We start from the raw sequence: 27769 nt of genomic DNA, 5'->3' as shown, positions 1-27769 counted from the left end.
CTTTATTAAGACCATCATTTTCAGGGTGTAAAGAACACAGTACTTCAAGCGTGAAACTGAAAGAATTGAGCAGAAGAGTTTGTTCCAGGAAATAGCTTGCTGGAGCTATCCACAGGGTTGCCAGGTCCCTCTTTGCCACCAGCGGGAGGTTTTGGGGGCAGAGCCTGAGGGAGGCAGGGTTTGGGCAGGGGAGGGACTTCAATGCCATCGAGTCCAATTGCCAAAGCGGCTACTTTCTCCAGGTGAACTGATCTCTATTGGCTGGAGATCAGCTGTAATAGCAGATCTCCAGCTACTACCTGGAGGTGGCAGCCCTAGCTATCCAGTCTCAGTACTGTAAGATCTATCTTGAACTTGAAGGATCTAGGACTGTTAGGACACAAGTCTAGATAGAATAGTTGGACTACATTATCGGCAGTCTTATTATTGTACTTCCCCCCCCCCCCAAAATAGGTCATTTTTCAGTTATCTACAAAAATCCTGTGGGTATATTTGCCACTTTCATAGTAAAGGTCACATTTTGCTTATAGATTCTGATTGAGTGCTCTGGTTGTTTCACTCCCACGAGAAAAGATAATATAAAGAGTGACTGGCAAAAAAACAGAAAGACAAACAATAAGCATTTCTTCAAATATATCAGGAGCAGGAAACTGGCTAGGGAGGAGGTTGGTCCTCTGGACAACAACAGAATGAAATGGTTAAGGAAGGAGAGATGACAGAGAAACTGAATGAATTCTTTGTATGTGGGGCACATATCCACATCAAAGACACTGTTCTTGGAAAGGTGTCTGAAGAACTGAGTCAAATTGAGGTGATGAGATGAAGTTCTAGGATAGGGTTGCTAACCTCCAGGTACTAGCTGGAGATCTCCTGCGATTGCAACTGATCTCCAGCCGATAGAGATCAGTTCACCTAGAGAAAATGGCTGATTTGGCAATCAGACTCCGCCCTCCTCAGGGTCCACCCCCAAAATCTCCCACCAGTGGCAAAGAGGGACCTGGCAACCCTATTCTAGGATGCCTAGGCAAACTGAAAAACAATAAGTCTGCAGGTCCAGGTGGTTCTGAGGGTTCTTAAGGAATTCAAATATAAAATGACTCACCTACTAACAAGTATATGTAACTTGTCACTAAAAATTTCTCTGCGATAGATGAATGGTAAATGGTAAATGTCACCTCAATTTTTAAGAAGAGGTTGAGAGGGGATCATGGAAATTACAGGCCAGTTAGCAGATGTTATGCTAACTGGTGCTATTTAATTTGTTCATAAATGACTTGGAACTGGGGCTGAGCAGTGTAGTAGCCAGGTTTGCAGATGCTACCGAATTATTCATGATGGGGAAATTCAAGGTGGATTATGAAGAGCTACAGGAAGATTTCTATAATTTGAGTGAGTGGGCAACAATGTGGCAAATGATGATCAATGAGGGTAAGTGTAAGGTGATGCATATTGGAACAAAAATCATAATTTCAAGTAGATGCTGACGGAGTATGAACTGGCTGAGACTGAGACTGAAACACATCTTAAGGTTTTTGTGGAAAGCTCAATAAAAATGTTGACTGAGTGTGCAGCAGTGATGAAAAAGGTGCCATGCTAGGAATTATTAGGAAAGGGATTGAAAATAAAACAACCAATATTGTAATGTCCTAGTAATACTGTAATCCCCTTGGTGTATGCTCATTTGGAATACTGTGTGCAGTTCTGGCTGCTGTATCTCAAAAAGGACATTTCAGAACTGGAAAAAGTACAAAGGAGTGAAACCAAAATGTTTAGGTGGGTTGAAGCACCTTTCCTATGAGGAAAGGCTGTACCGTCTGAGACTTCTTAGTCTAGAAAAAAGATGGACAAGGGGAGACATGATAAAACCAGTGAAACTTGCATCGGTGTAAATGTGTATTGGGCTAGCCAGTTCTGACATCACTATAATTGTTTCATGCTGTTCACAAGCCGCAGGAACAATGCACTTCCCCATGGGCTCAAATCTTAAAACAGAATGTCCTCTTCCAAGTTAAAAAAGAAGAATGAAGATCTATTAATGTCAGCGACTGACATATTTGTGATGAGGAAAGAGATATACAGTTAAAAGTTAGACACTGCACATTGCAAGGAATTAAACTCATGTTCTTGTTTTGCTTTCAACCTATGCTAGCAGGCTTGTACTGACCTCTTGACTTTCCACCAGAGCAATAACTAGTATTTTTAATAAGGACCTGTGATCAAAAGGCAGAGAATTTGATTTACTACAGATGGTGAATTCAACATTTCCAACTATTCTTGCCTTCAAAAGCTGAAAATAACAACTGCACAACTCACAGAGGGGTAGAAATATTTTCTCACTTCATAGCTGCACATAAAATGTTATCCATTCTTGTGTGAGCATATCCCAGAATATTAGATATACACGTGTATATTTTGTGGCATAATAAATATGTTAACCTTCAAGGTAGGGTTGCCAACCTCTAGGTACTAGCTGGAGATCTCTCGCTATTACAACTGATCTCCAGCCGATAAGAGATCAGTTCACCTGGAGAAAATGGCTGCTTTGGCAATTGGACTCTATGGCATTGAAGTCCCTCCCCTCCCCAAACCCCACCCTCCTCAGGCTCCACCCCAAAAACCTCCAGGTATTTCCTAACCCGGAGCTGGCAACCTTACTTTAAGGTGACATAAAGCTGCTTCTTAGTTTTAGTTCAACAGACTAATGTGGCCTATACTTAACTCACATAATATGGCGGTAATATTCCTCAGAATATATTTGTAATAGTCCTCAGTTTCCATGTCATGGGCAATAGATTTTGAGTCTTGTGTCACCCTTGAATCTTGTGTCACCTTCAATGTTATTCCAGCATAAGCTTCTACAGATGCAGTGAATATATTCTCACTGTGCAAACATTGTATGTAGAGGTATGAAAAACAAATAGTAAGGCCAAGCGGACAAAAAATCCAGGAAGTACAAGGTGAAATCATGCAAAATTAGCAGTGGTACAATTTCTGGGCATGGACTTGGTGCAAAGGGGACAGCTGATGTGGCCACAACATGCAACACGTCATGTTAAATTTAAAGCTGCATTCCACAAAGTCTACAGATTTCTGGTTTAGATAGATGAAAATACTTCAGAATCTGCAGATTCAGCATATTAGGCTAGGTGGGGAGACTGCTGTAAGTTAGACAATATAGTTAAAATGGGTTCTGTCTGAGCAGAGTAAGCTAATGGCAAATTAGAATATACATGATGTTTGTTTTTAAAGAAGAAATGCTGAAGTCTGAGGAAAGAAAATACCAAGACCACGGTCACACAGCTCGGATAACCTACAAGAACCGATGAACTCTGACCGTGAAAACATTTCGACAATATTCTGAGAAAATAATTCAGAAAGATTGTAGTTTACGATCCTTAGAAGATCACATACAATGCAACTGAATGTGATATTAGTGCTAATGTTTGCTTCCTTGGTATTGTAAATAGCTCTTACTTCTGCAGCTAATGGTGTCATTTAGTTGTTTTGTTCATCAACAGGATAGACTCTCAAAGTTATTGCAGTTGAGTTAGCTGGTGGTTTTCAGGTCAACAGATAAAAACATTTCATGGATCACATTGTCTACTAACTGAAGCAATATATACAGGTAATGGTTACGACTTAATAACTAATGGCTAACAGCAGCAGAAAGTGTGTGCCTAAGCACTGCAGATCAACTCTGTTTTTCACTGTCGGGAGTGATTCATTAACCACTTATAGTGGTATACGTCTCAGTAAGTTCAGTGTCAGATTCTATCTGATAATTACCGCATAGTGTGTATACTGTGTTTCAGCTCAGGAACATAGAACAGAACTTTACTTTAGTGTAAGCAGTTTTCAAAATGAAATCATACATTTTAAGCTCATCAGTTAGTCAAGAATTATCTGCCTTTTAATTGATTAATAAATTTGTACTTAATTAAAACCTCAATAAAGGCACCTTTTCAAAACAAGGAAGTATGAAAATATATAATAAACAAAAGCAGCCACTCAGATGGAAAGGTAACCTAATAGAATATTTGTGCCAGCACATTTAATAATACTCATCTATGCTCTGCCTCTGTTTCAAACAGTAAGTAAATGTTTAGAGAAATAAGGAACACAATTAGCTATACAATGTCCAGATTTTATTTTTAAAAAAGCTCTAACGTTTCGCTTTTAACACCTATAATTGCAGATCTGAATGTTCTGGGAAATATATATATTTGGAAAATGAATTCAAAATCAAATATTTGATAGCCAGTGATCCCATCTTTCCATATCAAGATCTGTTTCAATCAGTATTCTAAAAAACAAACAAACCACATCTTTGATCCCAAAAAAGTAGTCAAATACAAATGATATAAAATCTAATCTTAAAAGATCCATTAAATTACTGTAAAGGAAGACTGCTGCATACTATATGTAAATTACTGCACAAGAAGAACAGAATCCTTTGGTAATCCATCCACATCAGACAAAATGGAGAAGATAACTCAAGATCTATAACATTGAATGTGGAAAGTATGCCTTTCCCATTTCTGTACACAATTCTAGGTAAATACCTAAATAACGTAATGTTTTGATGCTACCAAACACCATGTATATTAAAGAAAATTCATAATCTAGGCCAGTGGTTCCCAAACTGTGCTCCATGGAGCACTTGGTTCTCCGCGAAATATCCCCTAGTGCTCTGTGAAGAGATAGGAAAGAAAAAATACTACTGTCATTCAGTTCAGTATATAGGTGCTAGGTGAAAATTAGTGCTCCGTGATGAATTTCTCTCCTGAAAAGTGCTCCAGGACTCAAAACGTTTGGGGACTACTGATCTGGGCTATTCAAAAATTTTAATATGCAAAAAGGAACCAGTGGCTTTTATAGACATTTAATGGAAATACAGTCTTACTGGGAAAAAATACAGAAAAGTATTAGAATATGAATGACTAAGAAACCCTGTAGTGTTGTTTAAATAATGTAAAGAGAAAGATGAACTGTTTATGTACTGCAAGATTGCAGGACTCTGCAAAGCAACAAAATGGAAGGATAATGAAGATGCAACAGCATATGAGAAGGTTGATTAACATATATAGGGAGAGCTCTAGGGAGAGCTGTAATTATATTGTTCAGAGACTACTGAATTCTTCTCTTATTTTCTTGTGCTTCCTTCTCTACTTGTAAGTTACTCCTTATAGTCTGACAGCCTCTTTGCTATTGCAAAGCTTACAGTTAGTTAATGCTAGTTGCAATTTCTGTCTTCTCAGTAAACTTTACTAAACTCAACTTTTCTTTTAAAAGACTGCAGAAGTGGTAGAGCTAGCCAATTATGTAAGAAATGGACAACAACATACAGATAAATTTACTGTAAATTGGGTAATGTTTATTCAATAATGAAATAAAGGCCATAATGATTTTCTCCATCCCTTTGTTCACTTTATGTCATCTTGACATTGAAGTAATAACATGCAATTTCTCAGTTATGGCTTGTTCAAATATGTACATAATGTGTAAATATTATTTTAAATGCTATCATCAGTTAATCAACTTACATTTACAGCCCATTCCTGAGCTTTTGGCGGCCGGAGGCGGCATGGCTGAGGCAGCACCTCCAAAGCCGTTTCACAGCTGCCAAAAGAAAAAAAAAAGCCTTTTAGAGACTTTTTTTTTTTTGTAAAAATGGAGCTTTTCGCCTCATAGAGAACAGCAATGCTGCACCTGCTAAAAAGCAGTCACAACAACACCGTTTTCATCACTGTCATTCCGGGCTGAATGGGGACAGGAAGCTCCACCCCCCGGCATCCCCCGGGAATGCCCCCGGGATGCCAGGATGTCCCCTGGAACACTGGCATGGGCCTTTGCACCAATGGGACTGGCGTCTGGGCCTCCCCACTGAGGTTGGAGTCACTCATGATGGCATAAGTAGCCCAGGCACTGGCATGGGAGGTCCCAACACCGGTGCAGCCCCTTCTTGGCCTCCTGAGTCAGGAATGGGCTGTTAGTTGATCAACACCACCAATTAATCAAGTAAATCTCTAGTTAAATAATTCACCAATGTTTTTGGGTTAGTTATGTCCATGATCCATCAAAAATGTATACAATAACTTAATAAAACTCAATTGGCCAGTGAACTGGTGATTCATCAGCTATAAGTGTGCGAGACAAATAAGTATAGCCATGATCAGCCTAACACTAAGTTTCCTGGATGCAAATCTCATAACATCAGTAAGCCTTTTGAATAACTGAAGTTATGACTGAGCTACAAATCTTAAATCTAAACATTTGATTATGAATTCCACATTTTCAAAAGATATACAGAAATAGTTCTGCTTTTATTGGCAAATGTTCAATGGGAAATCGTGACACAGAATTTAAAAAACAAAACAAAAACTAATAATGTATGTCTTATTATGCTTGGCCCAGAGGCTAGAGGACATGCCTCCTTTGCCACAGTGTTCCACAGAAGTCCATTTAGTTTCAAATCAAGTTTTATTAACACCAACATGCATCCAACAGGGTTCAGTATAACTCACATCTCAGCCGGAATCTGGTGGCAGTGTCATATTTTGTGACAGGAAACCGTAGTGGACTCCATGAAAAAACAGAATGGATTTGCACATCTCTCCATTCTGAGAACTAATTAGCAACAGACAAAGACACTAAAACGTTTGGAAGGAAAACTGGACTACCCAGAAAAGGAAGACACGTTGACCATTGAGTGAATCAGTACAAAACATCTGACCGAGTATGGGTACTAACTTCAATAATCAGGATTCCCTGGCTTAAAGGAATAGCACTATTTTTCCTTACACTAATAGAATTGCTAACTACAAGGCTAGAGATACTCCTAACTCTAATAATAAAAATACTGCTAGCTCTGCAGAAGCAGCACACTTATTATAGAACCTGTTCTTTTGATAAATGTAATGTCAGGCATTGTTATGCTCAGCTTAGCTCTAATGCAAATAGAATGATGGCACCAAGTTTCTCTTGAAAACATAAGTATTCAAGAAGCTTAGGGTTGCCAACCTCCAGGTACTAGTGAAGTGCCTGTAAACTTCATTTATATGGGAAAACATATATTCTTTCACATGTATGAACACTCATAAAGTTATGAGGTGCTATGTTCAGGTATAGAGCATAGCATAAGGCCCATACATATTCTGCACACACATGGAAGCTTTGGAAACATTGGCATCCACAACTATAAGAAGCCAACAGATTACATACTTGCCTGGTACGGGCTTTCCCCAGTAAGCACGGGTTCCCGCCTTTTCGGGAGCCTTTGTTGCTGCCCCGGGGAAGGAGGAACGGCCGCAGGCAAAGGGGTGGGGGATCGGGGCCAGCCAACTGACGCATGCGTGCGTGGGGAGCCTGGCCCGCTCTGCCCGGTTACAGCCCCCTCATTGGTCAGATCTGGGAGGATCTTGACCAATGAGGGCGGAGGGCGGGAGCTGGGTGGAGGCGTGGCTAGCCCCCCCAAGTGTATGTAAAGGGGGAAGGGGCCCGCCCACAGCTCACTCCGTTTTCTTGCGAACCCACCCTCCCTCCCTATAAGTTTAATTTATTCACTGTCACAACTTGGGGCGGTTTGGCATGGGGATGTGTCACGTTGGGGGAAGCGCATGGTAATGGGGTCGCTTCCCAGGTTTTGGGAACCCCAGTTATGGGGTTTTGGGAGAGGCTTCAGGGACATGCCCTGATGGCAGGGCAGGTTGTCCGCCTCTTCCCATGTGGTGGGGGATAACACCTAGTGGCGTTCGTCCTGGTGTCATCCTGGTACTGCCATCCCAGTTGCCCACAGCGGCGGCGCTGTGGGCAGATGCTATTATGGCCATGATGGCACGGCCTGGGCACCTGACATATCACACATTCTGCGCCACAAGGGTCGCAGCTGTTGCCAATTCAAGTTGTGGCCCAATTTATTCCAACTTATTCCAATTCTTATTAGTTAAATGTTAATAATGTTAAATATTAATAATTTTGTTGTTTAATAATGTTTGTTGTAATAAAACTGTTAACTTTAAAGTGTGTCTGTTACTGAGCATCGGCGTTCCTTTTAATTAACCCTGGGTCAGCAAAGAAAAACAGTGTCTTACCTTGACTGTTAGGAATGTGGATCACAAGACCAAGTGCTTGCTTAGAGACAGCCTCGGGCAATATCTATAGGCTATTCTAATGAGATATTGGAGTAGTCACCCAATGTGCATTGAATCTACGCAACTGTAACGCCCCTGACCAGAAGTGATAAAGGTTCTTGCAATCCTTTGTTCATGTGTGTAAATTGTCCTGCGCTCTGGGCAGTTTCCACCCAGCATGTATATTGGGCCTAATAAACATACTGCTTTAAACTTTCAACCTCCTACTGTGTTATTATCATTAGCTACTAATATAATAATACAGGAGCACTTCACTAGCTGGAGATCTCCTACTCTTACAACTGATCGCCAGCCAATAGAGATCAGTTCACCTGGAGAAAATGACTGCTTTGGCAATTGGACTCTATCGCATTGAAGTCCCTCCCCTCCCCAAACCCCGCCCTCCTCAGGCTCCACCCCAAAAATATCCAGGTATTTCCCAACCTTGAGCTGGCAACCCTAGAGAAGTTACTATGCATTATTAGAAGCAATTATGTGAATTAAATGTGTATTTCATCAATGTTATGGAACCGGTTTTGCAATCAAGGCATATTAGAATATTTTTTTTTTTCCCATGGAAGCAATGATCAAGGCTCCCAAGTAGAGGCGTGAGAAAGGATATGGGACCTGGCTCTCCAGATACCTGAAAGCAGAGGCTGGGGAGAAGCAGCCTAGGGTTTTTTTTTGAGGCTGGACTCTACAGTGGTCTTTGCCTTGCTTATGCTGAAGACAGTTTATCATTTATAACATGCAAATGTGTAAACAGAATTTCCAGAGAGACTAATGGTCACTCCTGCATTTACCTTCTCTCTAAAGGACCAAATGGTTCTGCTGAACTTTACTAGGGTATAGAAAGTTTGAGCAAGATCTATGATGATCAAGTTACGGATCTAGAGAGCCACCCTAAGCAGGTCTACACAGAACCCTACTTAGCTCTGTTCAGTAGGGCTTAATCTTATGACAAGGTTTTACAAATAAACCATATTTATTTGGAACAAGCCCAAATAACCTGTATATATAGTCACCAGCACTGCAGTCTGAGCACTAGTAATAGGCTACACTGGTCCCATCTGATTCTAGAGGTTCAGTTTTCATGTCAGTTTTCATGCAATCTCATAGTTGTACTTTTGTATATTAGTAAGAAGCATAGGACAAACAGCAGCAAAAACTCATTGACTTCCAGTAACTTGTACCACTCACTGCTTTAGTACGTGAGATTGCCAAACATGATTCACACAATATGCAATGTAAGGATTTCTGCTTACACTATTTAGATTTGGTATGAAATGGAAACAGACTCCCTTGGTCATAGTTCCCATCAATGCACAGTGCAGTGTGCAAATCACAGCCGACCTCCATCATTTATTGTCAAGTTTCTCACAAGCTAGTTTGCGAAGCATACCAATGCTAAAAATATATTTGTGAGCAGTGCCAGTGGATTTAAATCTTAAACTTTTAAAAATGTAATAACTGTTAAGTACCATTAGTCTTTGGTTGTGTTTTTTTATATTTCTGTTTTTGTCATTTTATTTTGTGTTATACTGTTATTCCTTTGTGTTGTACATTCATGAATAACAATAAACATTTTAAAAATGTTCAGTAATGCTGCAATCATATAAGTAATATCATTCCCTCATGCTGTCAACTCATCAATTTCCAGAAGCTTTAAACAGATTTTTAAAGAAATAGTGAACATAAGGAAACACAGCAAATTAGCATATCTGAGGAAGTGGTGATAGCAAGAATTTTGTTTTGAAATGATCAAGTCTTGCATTTAAACTTTGAAATTAAATGTAGTAAATTGTCTTTAGGAGACTCATAAGAATATAAGTAGAGCCCTGACGGTTCACACTGATATGCCATGTAGCCTGGCATTTTGTGTTCCACAATGGCCAACCAGTAGCATTGCCAGGTCCCTCTTTGCCATCAGCGGAGGATTTTGGGGGTGAAGCCTAAGGAGAGTGGGGTTTGGGAGGGAAGGGACTTAAATGCCTTAGCGTCCAATTGCCAAAGAGGCCATTTTCTCCAGGCGAACTGCTCTCTATTGCCTGGAGATCAGTTGTAATAGCAGGAGATCTTCTGCTATTACCTGGAGGTTGGCAACCCTACCAACCAGATATCCCTGGAAGACCTGTAAATATAGTATGGAGGCCCCAAGTAGGACAACTGGTATTCGTTGTCTCTGAACATAGACTGTCTATGTAACCGTCATGGATAATGATCATTGATGAATCTATCCTCTATGAAATAAACAACATATGCCAGTCACCACTTTTTTCTTTATTGTTTTATGAACCCATGACTATTCAGAATCCTGTTGCAATGTTAACAACACTTATCTTCAACTATGAATATGAGATTTTTTTTGCTCCTGAATTTAAAAAAAATCACAGATATTTCTTGCATCCCTTAGGCAACATAGGTAATAACTATGTTTACTTTCTGTTTTTGAAAATGTTATGGAGAATTTTGTGAAAGACTTTGGAAAGCTGTTGTCAGAGGCTGCCTGACAACAGATTCAGAATCTAATGAAGACCAGATCCAGGGGCAGAGTCCTCCTTCCCCACCCACACTGACAGATAAAACAGCTGATGGTGATGTATTGCCAAGACAAACCTTAAAGTCACCGGCTAAAGAGCAACCTAAGGAAAACCAGACGCCGGCCGACCCGGGAACATCGAGGAAGCTGCCAAGGAAGTCGGGAGACAGTGAGGAACAAATGTCTCCTGGGACTCGTCGGAGGAAAATGGGCCGGGTCCTGGCAGAACAATGCCGGCGTACGGCCAGGCTGGAGCAACAAAGAAGGAACCGGGACAGCAATGGAGATAGTGATTGAGTCTTTACAGAAGCTGCCTCCCCCAGACAGCTGCAAGTATTTAGGAGGGCTGAGTCAGCAGAAGCTGTGGAAGCAACGCATTGCGAACCTGCTACCCTCCACTCTGGCTGACTGTGTATCGACTTGGACTGTTTCTCAACCTTGAATACTTCTGGACTCCCTGCCTGACCTTGGACCGGCTTGACCTCGCCTCTGCTTCTTGCACTGATGGGTTGCCTTTCACCCTGACTGAACTTTGGACTGTTACTGGACTGTGTCTACTACACCCATTCCCAATTAGTACAGCTGCCAGTTGTGGAAGCCTTGGCTTCAGAAACCCCAGCCTGCTGCCCCGCCCGCTGCAGGCCTCTTCATAGCACCGCGCTGCTGCAGCAGCACCCCGCCCTGGTGGGCCAGCACAGCTTTTTCTGAACAGGATGTTAAAAGTAGCCCCGACTCAGAGACCTGAATTCCCATGCAGGTATTTCCAAAGGAGTATGCACTTCCTATGCATTTATTACCTGCATACAGTTCAAAAGTGTGCTTGTATTTTCAATGCAGTAACCAGAACTACATGCATCATCCTTTTTGTCCTCACTGTACTTATTAAACATATGGAAACCTGCATGTGTACATGGATTGTTCTACCTGGACTGTGGTAAAGGCAGCAAAGATGAAACAACAATAAAGAACTCTAGACAACTTACTTTTTGTAACCACTCCTTCAAGGCGGATAATATTTGGGTGGTCAAACTGTCCCATGATACTAGCTTCTCGTAGGAAATCTCGTCTCTGTCTGTCCACATAGCCCCCTTTCAATGTTTTTATGGCAACAGGAATCTCCCTCTTCCCAGGTGTCTTCAGGCGACCACTGCACACTTCTCCAAATTCACCTTAAGCGAAAAGCAGCAATTGTCAGATTTACAGAAATTTATATTTTGGGTTTCTTATTGCATATGTAATTATCTGTATCTAATGCATAAAAGCACACACATGGACAGCATCGCTTCTGGTCTCAGGACTACTTTCATCAACACATGGATTGTGGATAAACAAAATTTTTCACAGTATAATTATATTTCACATCCTGACCTGGATGGCCCAGGCTAGCCCAATTTCATCAGATCTTGAAAGCTAAGCAGGGTCAGCCTTGGTTAGTATTTGGATGGGAGACCTCCAAGGAAGTCCTGTGTTGCTATGCAGAGGCATGCAATGGCAACCACCTCTGAATTTCTCTTGCCTTGAAAACCCTATGGGGTCTTGACAGCACTTCCCACCACCACCATAAATATGCTTATTTTAAAAATGTATATCCCACACTTTCCCCCACACTGAAGGACTCAAGGTGTCCTCCAAAACACAACCAATTTTTTAAAAAATAAAAACAACGTCAAAACAAGTATCATAAATGTTTCAGAAAGATCCATAGTAGAGTCACATGATACTGTTCACTCTCTCAAAGGTCTGCCTAAAAAGTTCTGCAATGTAGGATTTCTTGAAGGGCTATAGAGAAGGTGACATTCTAACCAGCTTTGAAAAGCCATCCTAGAAGATACTTGCTACAGAGGAAGGCCACAACTGAACTGAGACAGTTTTCATCAGCCTATGTGGCAGTACCAGAGAGAGAAGCCGCTGGGAGGAACGCAGTTGTCATATGAGTCAACAAAGGAAGACTGTCTTTCAAATATATGGGCCTAGGGTTGCCAGGCCTCTCTTCGCCACCAGTGGGAGGTTTTTGGGGTGAAGCCTGAGGAGGGTGGGATTTGGGGGAGGGGAGGGACTTCAATGCCATAGAGTCCAGTTGCCAAAGTAGCCATTTTCTCCAGGTGGACTGATCTCTATTGGATGGAGATCAATTGTAATATCAGGAGATCTTCAGCTAGTACCTGGAGGTTGGCAACCATATGTGGGTCCCAGGCCATGAACAGCTTTAAAAGTAAGAACAACCATATTAAATTGAACTCACAAAAAAAGTAAAGAGTCAATAAAAGTGTTCCAGGAGATGTATTATTTGTTCAAATCAGCTAGTTCTAGTCAAAGTTGATATGCCACATTTTGTACCAATTGTGGCTTCTGGATTACTTTTAAGGACGTGTTCACTATTATTTATTTATTAAAACATTTCTACCCTGCCTTTCCTTGTGGTTCAAGGGGGCTTTCTGTAATAGGTAAAAATATTTTCCGTTTAAACCAAAATAAAATAACAAACCCAGACTTTCTCCCTTCAAGCCTCCATTTTGACTTCAAGCCTCCATTTTGTTGGCTTTTGTCTCTAGCCAGGTGACCAAGACCAGTTCTCCACTGCCAGTCACATGAGGAACAGAAAACAAATTTTGGGACATCTTCAAGACAAAAGCTGGCAGAGTAGGCAGAGAGAGGGCAAGATCAGACATCATTTTCATCATGCTCACTGGCAATAATAGCTGCATCAGAGAGAAATGAGTCTATCCCTTTACTTAGCCCTCACACCATTAATCAGGATTTATCAACAACTAATCAGGAGTACTTCAGTACAAAGGCTCCAGCCTAGGGTTGCCAACCTCCAGGTAGTAGCAGGAGATCTCCTGCTATTACAACTAATCTCCGGCCTATAGAGATCAGTTCCCCTGGAGAAAATGGCCACTTTGGCAATTGGGCTCTATGGCATTGAAGTCCCTCCCCTCCCCAAACCCCGTCTTCCTCAGGATCCACCCCAAAAACCTCCCACTGGTTGTGAAGAGAGGCCTGGGAACCCTATTCCAGCCACCCTGGCACTCAGGCCTAAGGAAAAAAAAATTAAGTCTACATTAGCTTATTGCCATTAAAAACTCCACAAGGAGTAATCTAATTTGGGACTATGGAATTTCCTACCACAGATCCCAGCACAGTGATTGGGAACAAAGAGTTGTGATCACTGTGTTAAATTGACTACAAAGAGTACCATAAGAAGAAAGACTGACAACATCACATTTTCATCACCCAACTTAACTTCCGAAGTCACAGTTTGTAAATGTAATTTACATCATGAAAGCTTTCATTAGCTGTTGGGGAGTGTTAAGGGTAAATTTACTATGGCAAGAAGTTATTGGAGTAGATTGGGGTTGATTCTGGACTATTTTTAGATGTCTTAGATGTCTAACTGCATAGTATGAGAAGAAATTAGGATAGGAAACACAAAGCTGAATCTGCATATGCAATGAAGCAATCACTGAGTGTTTCACAAAACCTGAAGTAAATTGGATACATTCAGTCTTTGTTCTGTGATGAGATTAGGGTTGCCAGGTCCCTCTTCGCTATCAGCGGGAGATTTTGGGGGTGGAGCCTGAGGAGGGTGGGGTTTCGGGGGGAGGGACTTTAATGCCATAGAGTTCAATTGCCAAAGAGGCCATTTTCTCCAGGTGAACTGATCTCTATCGGCTGGAGATCAGTTGTAATAGTGGGAGATATTCTGCTATTGCCTGGAGGTTGGAAACCCTAGATGAGATGTTGTTTTTACCTTTGCTGAATGCCATGAGAGTCATATTCCATGCAATGTAGTTTGTGCTCAAATTGCAATGGCCACAAACGTGTTTTGATGATTCAGGGATTCATAGGGATCGGCTGGAGATCAGTTGTAATAGCAGGAGATCTCCAGCTATTACCACTGAGGTTAGCAACCCTCCAGGTTGCCCTCGTCTGTCCTTTTTCCAGCTCTGCAATATCCTTTTTGAGAGATGGCAACTTGAACACTTGAATATGGCTTTACAAGATACCTCAGTGCTAAAATGTTACCACACATCATCAGCAGAAATGAAACAAAGTACAATTTAGCAAACAACTTTTAAACCAATTTTAATCTGTTTATTTGATTGCTGCTATTATATTTTAGTCTGTTTTATTGCTACAGTTTTAATTATATTTAATGCTTGTAATTTAGATAATAATTACTCAAGTCAATTTCAGTGCATTGTTTTATAATATGCAGTTCTGTATTTCTAATCATATATTCCCCTAATCTCAAATGTTAATTCAAAAACTGGATAGGTCCTGGAATTAAGAAGAACATGCCAGTTTCTTGAGGTAAGAAGTGGTCCACATTCTGTTATAACACTTTTGAATAAGGCATTCACAAATTAACAAGTTTAATGCTATAACAGGAGAACCCATTTGTTATTATACTACAGCTACGAAATTCAAGGGAAAATGCTGAATACAGTATTTTTGTGTGAAGGTGGTTTTCACCATAATGGTGGTTTCCACTGCACAGCTGCAGCAGTCCGCATTGGCAGCTATACTCTATGTAGGTTAAGCAACCAAGTAATCTCTTTAAAGTCCCCAAGCTTTGCTGATAACAACTGGAAAAATTGTCTCTTTCATATGCAAATATTTGTTTTCTGTTTGCAAACCCAAACCTGACTTGTCATCTACAGGATATTTTTTGTAGTCCAGTGAGTGCTCAAGAGAGTGCAAAATGTATTGTGATCAGAATGAACCATAAAAGAAAGATCCTATCAGAAAGCACATAGTTTGACATTCGTATATGAACAGATAAAGACCTGCAAGTGTTCTATTATTCCATTAACTAACTCAGGTCAATAATCAGAGCAGAGCACAACAAATAGCAAGGTGCAGAAAGATCTCATCTGTGTGGTATAGTTTTTCTTGTTTTATATTTATGCTATTCCATAGGAAAAATAAACATGGGCAGATAAAAAATAAAATGTCATGCTGGTGGCTCTTCACCGTAGACTGAATTTTAATTGCATTCTAGATCCAAGCCAAACTTCCAGTGTAATCTCAGAGTAGGGATGAATTTAAATATCCTATGGCACAATCCCCCATTGCTATTTAGTAGTGAGTTCTAGGGGTGTGCATTCAGATATGTCAAACTGAAAAACAGTTTTAAAAAGCTGTTTCAGCTTTTGGGGCTGTTTTTCAGCCGAAAATTCCCCCAGCTATCCAGAGGAAGTCGAGAAGCCGAAATTTGAAAAGCCGATTTGTGGGGGTGGGGAAGCGGGTTCAGCTTTTTTGCTTTTTAATGGCCCATGTAAGGCCACATAGGGATTTTTAAAAAAAATCTAAAAACAAATTTAAAGCCCTTTTGCTGGCTGGTGATTGGGCTTTAAATTTAAACACCCCCTTTAAACTTACCTTGGCTGGTCCTCTATTGGGTTTCCAGGTGGGTTCTGCTAGGCTGGCAAAGATGCCCTCCCTTTGCTGGATTACTCTGGAAGGAGCAATCTCCTGTTGCCCTTTTCTTGCCCTTTGGCTGGTTTCCAGGGCAACAGAAGGGAGGCAGAGAAGCATTTTGGAGGGACAAATAGGAGAGCTTTCCTATTTGGCCAATGGCTGCAATGCATTTTGCAGTCTATCTGGATTGCAACAACCTATGGTGCACACCCCTAGTAAGTTCCATTGAGTTCAGTGGGACCCTCCCCAGCAAAAGGGGGGATTCCCAGGGCAAAAGGACTCAGGGGGCTGAGTAATGTCAGCCCTGCCCCCGGGAACACCACCTTTAGCACCGGCATGAGTCCCTGTGTTATCTAATTGCATTGTTTTATATTGTGTAGTCTACCTTGAGTTTCAGCGACAAAGGTGGACGGCAAATAAATAAATAAAAAGGGTACTGAACAGTACAAAGAGTGATTATTTTTACCTGCCCCGATAACTCTCTCAATACGAATTCGTGAAGGATCTATCTCCTTTGCAAACTCATGGACAGCGAGCGATGGGTCTTCATACGTGTCGGGATCAATGTATGTTTTGGTGCCTGGAAATCGCACTGAGAAACAGAAGGATGGTAAAAATGATCTAGTTTACATGTACACACACGTAATAAAAACACATTCCCATAGTTGTCATCTATGGGAAATTTAAACTTTAAGAAATACTGCTACAGTAATCATAATGTGAATTCTGTTGCAAGATTCTGCTACTCTGAACATAATCACTGAGCAGTTAGTCCAAATAATGTCAGTGGTACCATCTTCCAAGAAATCATAGACAGATGTAGATATATTGATATCTCATTGCTGATGACAGTAATATTTGTATCAAATAACTGATACCATTAAGGCTGTAGCACATTTACGGGGAAGCAAGTTCCATCGAACTCTCTGAAATTTATTTCTGTGTAAATATTCATGGAATTGGACTGCAAAGAGGTGAAAACACAACACAGAATTATACTCTTGTGTCCTTGTGCTTGTTCTTTATGGAAAGGAACAGAACTATGTAAATGTTAGCATAGAGACAGAAATCACACGTAAAATGATAAACATTAATTTTTACCAAACTAGCATGATATAGTTCCCAGAGGCAGAAGCTGGAAAGTTCAGAGAAAATCACATAATGAGGAGCAGGTGGAAATTCAGAAACATATCTTCAGTGCTGATGAAATGCATTTATTCAGAAGTGCAAAGAAAGGTCATTCCCCCCCAGGCAAGCTCCCTGGAAATAATGCAGGTTTTAAAACTAACAAAAGTTATTTGATAAACTTTGGAGCCTCTGATATGTGTATCCCTGTGTTAGCAGGAATTGCCTAAATCAACTGAATATTGGAAATATATTAAGCACACAGTGGAGATAATGGATGCTCCCTCAACCTTGACTAATTGGCCCTGGAGCTCTGTGTTCTTACTAAAAGTGGTTTGAATCAAGGTTTTTTTTTTAAATTCTTGCTCTCTCTAATCATTGAAATCCTATGAATCTGCTTGTACAAGCCAAAAATGAAGCAAAATACATAAAAATGTACTGGCTAGTCTTTATTTGGATGCGAAAACATCACAGATAGCTTTGCTTACAATGTCCATTCTGCAAATGAGCTCTTCGTTTTTCTTCAGACTTCATTTTTGCTTTTATATACCACTGGCACCTTCAAGAAAAAAAAGAACAGTATTTCACTTCTTCAAATGCCACAGAGTTAATTATAATTCTTATTATTTTTGTTTCCAGATCTAAACCTTACAAAAGTCCATTTAATTGAAATGGGCAGCTAAAAGAACTGCCAAAAAATGTAGTTGGTATGAAATGAAGTACACTGAAAATGAAAGTGGATCCAGTAGACTCCTGATTTAATAAATACATCTATATAACGGCACATTAAAGACTATGCTACTCTTTCCATATGTTCATGAAAAAGTTGATTGTGTGGAGTCGTTCACACCCTAGGATTTTACTCTCGGATGTTTATGACAGAGAACTCAAGAGATGGGGATAGGCTTCAGTCTGAGAGACTGCTGAGAGAGGCTATATCTGTCCTTCAGCCGTGAAACTCAGTTTATCCAGGGAATATTCCTAGCTCAGGCTCCGTCACATATTACGAAGTCCTTGTATTTATGAGGGAACAACATGAGGCTTTGTATTGGGAGTTTTGTAACGGAGGTTTTGTGTCTGAAATGCACGTAGGGTTGCCAACCTCCATGTGGTGGCTGGAGATCTCCTGCTATCAAAACTGATCTCCAGGTGGCAGAGATCAGTTCATCTGGAGAAAATGGCTGCTTTGGAAGATGGACTCTATGGCATTATACCCCATTGAAGTCCCTCCCCAAACCCCACCCTCCTCAGGCTCCACCCCAAAAATGTCTAGATATTTCCTAACCCAGAGCTGGCAACCCTAGATGCACATGAGTTCTTCTCTGTTTGTGACAACAGTAGACAAGGAGACTTTAGCTTCCCTTCCATGCGTTTACACCCTCAAACTGATCCATAAAGCCACTATTGGCTCCATTGTGAAACTTACATACAGCAAGGTAAGTACTGTGATTTTTATAGTTTGGGGGAGTTTGAGGAGGAGAGAGAAGCATGGTGGGGGAAGCTGCTGCCACTTCTCCATGCATGCTGTGGTTGCAAACAGAAAGAGCCATTATGTAGCTGGGATGCACAAATAAGGTTGCCAATTTCCAGGTACTAGCTGGAGATCGCTTGCTATTACAACTGATCTCCAGCTGATGGAGATCAGTTCACCTGGAGAAAATGGCCGCTTCGGCAATTGGACTCAATGGCATTGAAGTCCCTCCCCTCCCCAAACCCCGCCCTCCTGAGGCTTCGCCCCAAAAACCTCCCGCCAGTGGCAAAGAGGGACCTGGCAACCCTAGGCACAAACCTCCCATTGCATGTGCAATATAAAGTTCTTGTGTTGATCCCCAACAAACACAATGATGTTGTAATGTGTAGATAGAGGCTAAAAGAATGGATACAGTTTACCTCTGAGGGGGAAAATGCTTCACTTGGGGACAATGTTGCAGTGGGGGCAAAACCTGCTCATAAACTTAGTACTTCTGTAACTGACAGGAAGCCCAAAGGCTGTTTTTGCCCCTCCGCCTGTAAAATTACTATGCTCAGCATGGGCATAACCTTCCAGTTCTTACATGCTCCACTGAGTAATGTTTGTGAGGTACAAACAACACATTAGGCCAGGATCCAAAGACCCATGGATTTCATTCTGTGTACCTTTCATATGTTCTTATGAAACTTGAGGAAAAAATGCTTTCTGTTTACAGTTAATAGATAATAACTTACTCAGCTACACTGGCAGGTGATTGTCTACTCACGACTCTTCACTATTAATAGAATAATCAGTGGCCTTGTGATTCGATAGTACATCAAATTGCTAAATCTACATAGTGAGCCAGAACACATCCGTAGGATACCAGTCCAATCTTGCACTTTGAAATTTGAATCAAATCCAATAATCAATTGACTATTTGTTTTGAATTTTCCTGGACTCAAAAAATAGTTTAGAAAGAATACTAGCTTATCTTAGTGTTTGACTTCAGAGAGTAAATTCATATGTTCATTATAATTACATAACCGAAAAATCGCAATTCAATTTAATGTGGATATGTTAAAAAGTGGAAGTAGTTTGCAATGTTCTTAATGTTACAAAACAAATCTAATGAAATAGGAAGGGACCCAGAGAGACTTTTGTCTTTCCTCTATCTTATTCCATTATCGAATTCCTTGAATTCAAATAACACTACAGAATGTCACTTCCTTGCTGCCCACGCTCCTTTCTTTCAAAGGTCTTCAACTCTGATGGTTACATTTTATTTATTTATTTATTTGACTTGTATGGCTGACTGTCTGTCAGGCTCAGAGCGGCTTAGATCATTCCAGCACAATTCAAAGTCAGACAATGTACACTTTAAAACCACAAGATCTCTTAAAATAACCAGGGCGCCCTAAACCAGATCACAAAAACAGAGGTGGGAACCCATTCAGAAGGAAGGAATACGGAAAACAATAGACACTCTCAATAAGGGAGGGGTGGGGGACTATATTAATAGGACAGGTAAAAAATAATAAAGGAGGGGAGGGAGGCCAGCATGATGGAAACAGTCACTGTCCTCAACCGTCTGATCTGCAGTAGAACAGCCTGGGAAGGTGGAAGGCGGGGAAGGTGAAAAAACATGGAGAAAAACAGCTGGAGAAAAGTGAATGTGTGGAAAATGGAGGAAAATGGCTGGAGAGAGAAAGAGCAGGTGAGAGAAGCAAAATGGAGAATGGGGTGGGGGGAGAGAAGGCTGGGCCAGTGTGAGTGCATTGGAGTTCCCTCCTCCACCAATCTTGCAGTTCCTACACCTGTATCTCTTTTTAAATTGTGATGGATAGGGTTGCCAGGTCCCTTGTTGCCACCAGCAGGAGGTTTTTGGGGTGGAGCCTGAGGAGGGTGGTGTTTGGGGAGGGGAGGGACTCCAATGTAGGGTTGCCAGGTCCCCACTCACCTTCGTCGGGAGGTTTCTGTGGAGATCTTGTGTGTGCGTGCGCAGAGTTTGAGTGGTCTAAGAGTTTGAGTGGTCTAAGGCTCCTCGCGAGGTGGCACTTCTGGTTGTAAACCGGAAGTGTGGCATCGGCGCGTGCGTGCACGATTGCCTGCTGGCCCTCAGCTGCTCTGCGGGCAGAGGGGCACATTACCGTGGGGTTACCTGCCACAGCGGCAACCCTACACCAATGTCATAGAGTTCAATTGCCAAAGCAGCCATTTTCTCCAGGGGAACTGATCTCTATCGGTTGGAGATCAGTTGTAATAGCAGGAGATCTCCAGCTAGTATCTGGAGATTACCTCAAAAAGAGGAACTTAGGTTGTTAGAATAATAGTGTTCTAGCAAAAACAACCTATTATAATCCTAATCAAGTTACAATATCAATGTTACAAGTTCTGTGGTTACTACCCTCCTGGAGAAACCTGAGGGAGGTTGGCAACCACAGAATTTCAGTCCAGGAAAGCCCTTGAGATTGGCAAACACTCTTTTCTCCAGGCAATTCCTAGAGGGTGGCAACAGAGAATTTTTTTCTCCAGGCTAGCCCTGGAGGTTGGGAACTGGATTCCCCCCAGGTTTGTCCAAGAGGGTAGTAACCACAGAACTTGTAACTTTAATATTGTAACTTGATTAATATTGTAATAGGTTGTTTTTGCTAGAACAGTACCTGGAGATTGGCAACCCTAGTGATGGACTGTAAACTTCCTTGAGTTTAGAAAAAGCAGGGTAGACAAAAGGAGGAAACAAACAAACCCGGATTATTTTGCGCATCACAGTATCACTGCAAATTACCTTCCAGTGATGAGGAAGAACAGAGTCAGAATGACTAGGAGAGTGAATCCACCCACAGCAGCCGTGGCAATGACCAGAATTTGCCCCTGTTCTGCGGCTATATCTGAGGCTGAAACAAAAACACACAGAAGTAAATGTCTGAGCAACCTTTTCATGTAGAAGAAATTATATTAGTTTACCAGCCAAAGGCAAATGGTCGCCAACCCTGGACTGGGAAATTCCATGAGATTTTGGGGTGGAGCCTGCTGGAGGTGGGGTTTGAGGAGGAGAGAGACCTCAGTGCTGTATGATGCTGTAGAGTCTACTATAATGCTGTAGAGTCTACCCACTATAATGCTGTAGAGTCTACCCACCAAAAACAGCCATTTTTTCCCAGGGGAACTGATCTCTGTAATCTGGAAATCAGTTGTAATTCCAGGAGATTTCCAGGGTCCACCTGGAGCTTGGCAGTCCTACAAATGCATCAGTTATTAGTAATGCAATTTGCTATGATTGGATGGGCATTTTGCTTCCGGAGAGAGATCATGCTGATATCAAGAGAACATTTGGGGGGTTTGTTTTGTTGTTTGTCCCTGAGAGAAATGTAAAAATAACTAGCTGTGTTCTTTTTTTTTAACTTTTGTCATGTATGCATGGGTATGTGGACTCACATTCACCCCCTGTATGATTCAGTTGTTCCTTGGAGTTCTGCATGAGTTTTCCGTCCATTGGAAATGACCTTGCTGCCAGCCCTTGCAATGTCCGGGTCTTCCCATTCCTCTGTTAACCTGACTCTTCCCTCTTCTCTGAACTCAACCTGGCTGAAATCTCCATGCAGAAGGCAAAGCACTGGACATAGAAGCTAGGTTTCTCTCACAGCCAATCACAAAGCAGCATGTAAAGAGGCGAGGATTCAAATGCTTCCTGTTTCCTCGGAGCTCCATTTAAAACCGAGGCTTGGATTCCCCCCACTTTCTTTCAGATTGCTCTTTTTGTTTTTAAAATGCTTTTTTATGTGGCATTTATAAGGCATTTATTTGGCATTTATAAGGCATTTTGGATCCCCACAGAAGAGGAAGGGCGATTATAAATGAATCAAATACATAAACAGAATGAAAATTATTACAAAGCCATAGCAGAGCAGGGACTCAAACCTAGGTCTCAGATCCTAGCCTGATGCACCACTTCATCACTCTCGTTCATTTACAATGAATTTAACAAGATCAAATTATAGCTTTAGAAATGAAGAATGCAGATTGAGTTTGGAAGAGCTGTAAAAGCTAACAGCAGCAGCAGTAATTCAGGTCCAATTAGCAACACAAACTATTGTTATATGTCTGGCATTAGTTTCTTAGTGTGTGATGACAAGAAGGGACAACAGAGCATGTCATGCCCATTGTAAACTGGTCCCAGGAAAGTCAAGCAGGTGAGTGGCTGTACAGTCACAGAGGCACGGAAGCCTTTTCTTTCACACTCGACACCCAAATATTAAATCGCTAGAACGAAGCAATGAGGTTTACACTTGGCCTCAGTCTCTGCTCCTTTCTGTCCCAGTTGCTTGGAAAAGCACAGCACAGCAAAATATGACCCATCACAAGTAATTATGCACAGAATGATATTCCCAGGAATGCAAACATTATCCAAACATTCTGCATATTGCGTCACCATATTGAACAGAACCTCCAATAGCTGCTTCAGAGGCACTACAGCTGAGAAGCTGCAGCCCTCTCTCCAAAAGGTTATTTTCCCATGTAAACATTATTTCTACTGCATATACATGAGGCAGTAGAACTTTGCAGACTTTCATGTATGATAATATACACACACAGTTGCTCTTTTCCCTGAAGCAGTCAACAATCTTTTGGCTTTGGTCCCTGTTTTGAACTGCAAAATAAGGGACATGTTAAGCACCTTATAGGCAATGTTCTGCTGGTCAGGAGCCAAACAGGCAATCCTGTAAAACAGCAGGGGTGGATAGTTCAAAAGCACACCAGGAGCCAGACCAGAGTAAGAAGATTTCTAGAACCAGGCAGTATCCTCATTCATCATCGTCCCAGATTTCGTATAAAAGGCATGTGCAATGTTCCACAGATTTCAATTCATATGAGTACCTCCCCTCTACATTACAGATTTGCTTGCGCACACTGACAACCCTTGCACAAAGAAAATCTTTATGCATTTGTATATGGACACTTGTATCAAGATTATTTTTGTGTGGTTTTTCACCACTGTGTGGGAGCATGAAACGGGGAATTAAAAACAACAACCCTTCAATCATAAGTACAGTTGCTTCCAGCAGCATTTTTGGCTTCAACTGGTGTAGGAACTTCAGATGACATGAGCCAAGTCCTGCCCTGGCCCACTTGCCAGAGATTCTGGAGAGTAACACTGACTTTAGAAGGATGCACATGTGTGCACTCTCTGTGATACCACAACACACTTGGGAGTGATGCATCCTTTGCAAACAAGTAGGACTGTGACCCTCAACCCTGGCCCCTTGTGGGGACACACCTTTATGGATAGGGTTGCCAACTCCGGCTTGGGAAATACCTGGAGATTTTTGGGGCGGTGCCTGTGGAGGGCGGGTTTTTTTTATGGAGCAGCTGAGGAGCCTACTCATTCCTGCCCCTGGACTGTGTTCTATACCCTAACCCCACCACTGCATCTAGCTTGCCAACTTGCTTATCTCACTTCACCACTAAGGGTCACAGGGTTGTTGTTGTTGTTTTTGTATAAAATTTGTATCACATTTTGTATGCTGTTTGACACACTGATGAATTAGTTCCACTTTAGAAAGATCAGGTATTTTGGAACTCCAGAATCTAGAGAGAAACTCTATGAGCCATATTTTGGAAGCATTCCCATCTACAGACACAGCATATGGCTAATGGGTGAGTTCAGCCTAACGTGTCAGAAATGATGCGGCCCTGTTCTATCAGTGGTACAAAAATTTGGCTTTGCAATCTATCTTCATTTTAGTGACATCAGTACTATGACTAGATTTAATTTCATGTTGAATCTCAGTGATATTTTATAGACTTCCTGTGCATCTCCAGCAGCGAGAACTTAAAATATTAGAACTGGTGCTGCGACCATGTTATTTAATCCCCAAGCAACCAGGAAGCAAAAGTCCATTGCCTTTTCACAAGCTTTGGATGTCTCTTGCTTTGACTGTACAGCACATAAAAGCAACCTGAAGTTAATTTTAAAGGTGCAAGTGTTTTTCTTCTGTAACAGGTTGAACGTTCAGCTCTCTGTGAGCTCGTCCCCTATTACCGGCTCAATTTTGTCCGTTAGCTACATGCTTTAGTTATTGCAATTTGACATCTATCAGCCAGCAGACCCTCCAGCAGAGTGAAAGATAGGAAAGTGACAAAAAGTCAGCTGGACAGATAAAAGGGAGCAGCTGTAAGACAGATATCTAGACACTGCAGGGACTGGAGCGCTGATGGACAGGAATTAACTGTCAATGGTTTTGATAGATGCAAAGGGCATTCCAAACAACAGCCAACAAAAAAGATGGTGTTTTTTTTATTTTAAAAAAAGCATGTGCTATAGATCTGAACAAACATCTTTTAAATCTCTAGAAATAGATGGGCCATTTCTAATATACTGTGAAACACACATGACAAAATCATGGAAATAAGTGGCATGCTTAACTAAATGCATTGAACAATGAAAACATCATAGCAATTCATTATATTAACTATATTCAAAATGTTTCATACAGACACCTTTCTCACCCCTACAAGGTGACAGGGCACATTGCAGGTTTTTTTGGGTAGGAGAGGGATAGAGGAATCTATGGTCTCAGCACAGACCAGTAATATTAACATAATTCGGCCCCTTATACCCACATTGTAGGAGAACAGAATGGTATCTCATGGACCTCATGAGAACACAGTACATTCTCTAGCCAGGTTAGGCTAGATTAACCTTTTTCAACTGAGACTAGAAACCACTTTACCAGGCTAGGGACTATTAAAGCTAAGAATTTCAATCTAGCGTCAGGCCCGGGGCTCTGAGAGTTCTGCAGTCTGTTCTCTGAGTCTGCTTATGTTTATTGTGGACATAGCTCAATTGATTAAGCTAACAAATGTTGATTTAATAAGCAAACAGAAATTGTATTTCTGTGGGTCAGTGTGCTCCTGTACAGCAAAGGAAACTAATGCTTCTTTTTCAAAGGCAATGGAATTGTATGGTGGTCAGAGCAATCTTGAAGGGGGGGGGAACGCCTCTGGAGGCAGCATGACCTCTGTGCCGGCATAGATGTCATTTATGCCATCTTTTATCTGCTCCCATCTTCAGCTATATTTATTTTATTTACCCCATGATCCTCCACAATGGGTATCCAGAGGAACATAATCATTCTTCTGCATTTTATCTTCACAACAACCCTGTGAGGTAAGTTAGACTGAGAGTATGTGACTGGCCCAAGGTCACCTTCTGAGGTTCCATGGCAGAATGGGGATTTCAACCTGGGTTTCCCAGATCCTAGTCTCAAATGCTAACCACTACACAACACTGCTTTTTATGTGGTGGCTGCTGTTGAACAGTAGCAAGAAGCCAGGCCTGGGTGAGTAATGCTACCATGCCTGGCACCAATGCATCCTTCCTCAAAGGTAAAAAAGGCCCTGTAAAGGGCCCTCTTCCCTGCCCTTTACTGACAGAAATCAAGGCCTGAAGGCTGGCAATACTGTAATGGATGCCTAGTGATTTGCTCAATGGCCACTGCAGAGGGCATTAGTGTCTTAAAGGTACAGGTGCTGCTTCTATAATTTGGGGGATTTAAACCCCTCAAAGTATTTTTTTTAGATTTCAGATTTTTCTGCAAACCTGTGACTTTCCCCAGGTCTTTAGAAAGATCCATCTTTATATGTTCATGGATTCAATTTTTAGATTTAAGTATCCACAGATGGGGTAGTGTTAAGGATTAGATATATTGATTGCAGGGCTATCGGTTGAATTCAATTAGGTTTCTTGTTGGTAAACAAAGGAGAAGGGAATTATCTTTGATCATCAATTGAGCTATGCTGGGGATCATGGGAACTGTAAAAACAAATGCCATGTAGGATGGGACCTGTAAAAAGAATGGCAATTTGGTGAGATGGAGTGAAAAAATGGGCAGAATCCAACCCAATGTCTTCCAAGCGTTACTGTGTTGTCCAGTTTGTTGGAACTGAATTTCTTTTGAAAAAAGAGTGAATGAATGAATCCAGCACCTCGGGGGGCTTCAGATGTTGGCCCTGACTAAAAAAAAAAAAAGTGCCTGCAAGCAAGAAAGAGCAATTTAATTCTATTAGAAATTATCTGTTGCTTGTTTTTTTTCACTGTTGCACCAATATGTTGGCAATATAAATCTTTGTTGCATTGTTCTATTTGAGAGTATTTTGAGTTAAATTCTAGTTTAGATTAATTTATCCTGCAAGTTCTGTTCCTGGTTTAGGCCATAAAACCCACAGAGGCAGAGGTTATACTCGCACAGGGGGAAGAGGTACAGTCAGAGGCAAAGGTATGTGTGTAGGGATCTTGTTATCTTTCATTTGGAAGAGGATCCCTCTTGAAATACTTTTCTTCCAGGATCTGCATAGGAATTACTTTAAAGAAACATCAATATGTTTGCAAAATTGGCAACCGTTATTCCTTACTGTCATCTCATACATTAGATACTTAGCAACCAACACAGTTGCCACTGAAAGAGGTCAAAATCTGCCACGCTTAACAGATTTAGAAGTTCTATGTCTATAGAGGTGGGTAACTATCAGAAAAATACAACTGAATGGCCGTGGAGGAATCGACGAAGCAGAAGGCATGAACCCAAGGAATGGGTACATTTGGGTCCTAGAGGGCCGTGGGCTGCAGAAGCCCAGGCTGCAAACCCTTTACCATGTTATAATCTGTTTCACAAGATCCATGAGATGGGATTGTGGGTGCATTTGTAGGCTCAGGTTGCAAATTTGTACTAGGAGCAAAGAAAGGATGTCTGGGCCTGGAACAGGGATTCCATGGAACAGACACCAGAAGGAACAAGGCAAAGAAATGTGGTCCAAAACTGGCTGTGACAGGAAATTAGGGCTTGCTTACTCATATACAATTCACTTCTATGGCCATATTTCCATATAAATGCCCATTTGGCTAGCATTTGGCTATGAAAGTCTTTGTTTGGGGTGCCTCCAAGCCAGTTGTGCATGGCTGTTATCAATCAGAGGCATTTTCAAAAGATATTTTATGCACTACTACATCTCTGAGTAGTCACATCATATAAAAAACCCTACATCCTCTTTGATTAATTAACTATTTTTTATTACTCCTGCAGGGTCAGACAGTCCTCTTTC

The 27769-nt window shown here is 41.3% G+C and overlaps 1 protein-coding gene across 1 annotated transcript in view; it reads right to left on the bottom strand.

Moving 5' to 3' along the window:
* EPHA6 (EPH receptor A6) overlaps positions 1 to 27769 on the bottom strand; it is a 492623-nt gene that overhangs the window by 100555 nt on the left and 364299 nt on the right. Inside the window, exons 8-11 of the mRNA XM_056858093.1 lie at positions 21456 to 21564; positions 17706 to 17776; positions 16559 to 16684; positions 11652 to 11837 (exon numbers count right to left, since the gene is read on the bottom strand). Of these exons, the coding sequence (XP_056714071.1) occupies positions 11652 to 11837; positions 16559 to 16684; positions 17706 to 17776; positions 21456 to 21564 (492 nt within the window). The remainder of the gene's footprint in view (positions 1 to 11651; positions 11838 to 16558; positions 16685 to 17705; positions 17777 to 21455; positions 21565 to 27769) is intronic.

Source organism: Euleptes europaea, chromosome 12 (assembly GCF_029931775.1).
Source record: "Euleptes europaea isolate rEulEur1 chromosome 12, rEulEur1.hap1, whole genome shotgun sequence".
NCBI classification, from domain to species: Eukaryota; Metazoa; Chordata; class Lepidosauria; order Squamata; family Sphaerodactylidae; genus Euleptes; species Euleptes europaea.
Note: the sequence above shows the minus strand (reverse complement) of the source record. Positions and strands in the feature narration are given on the sequence as shown.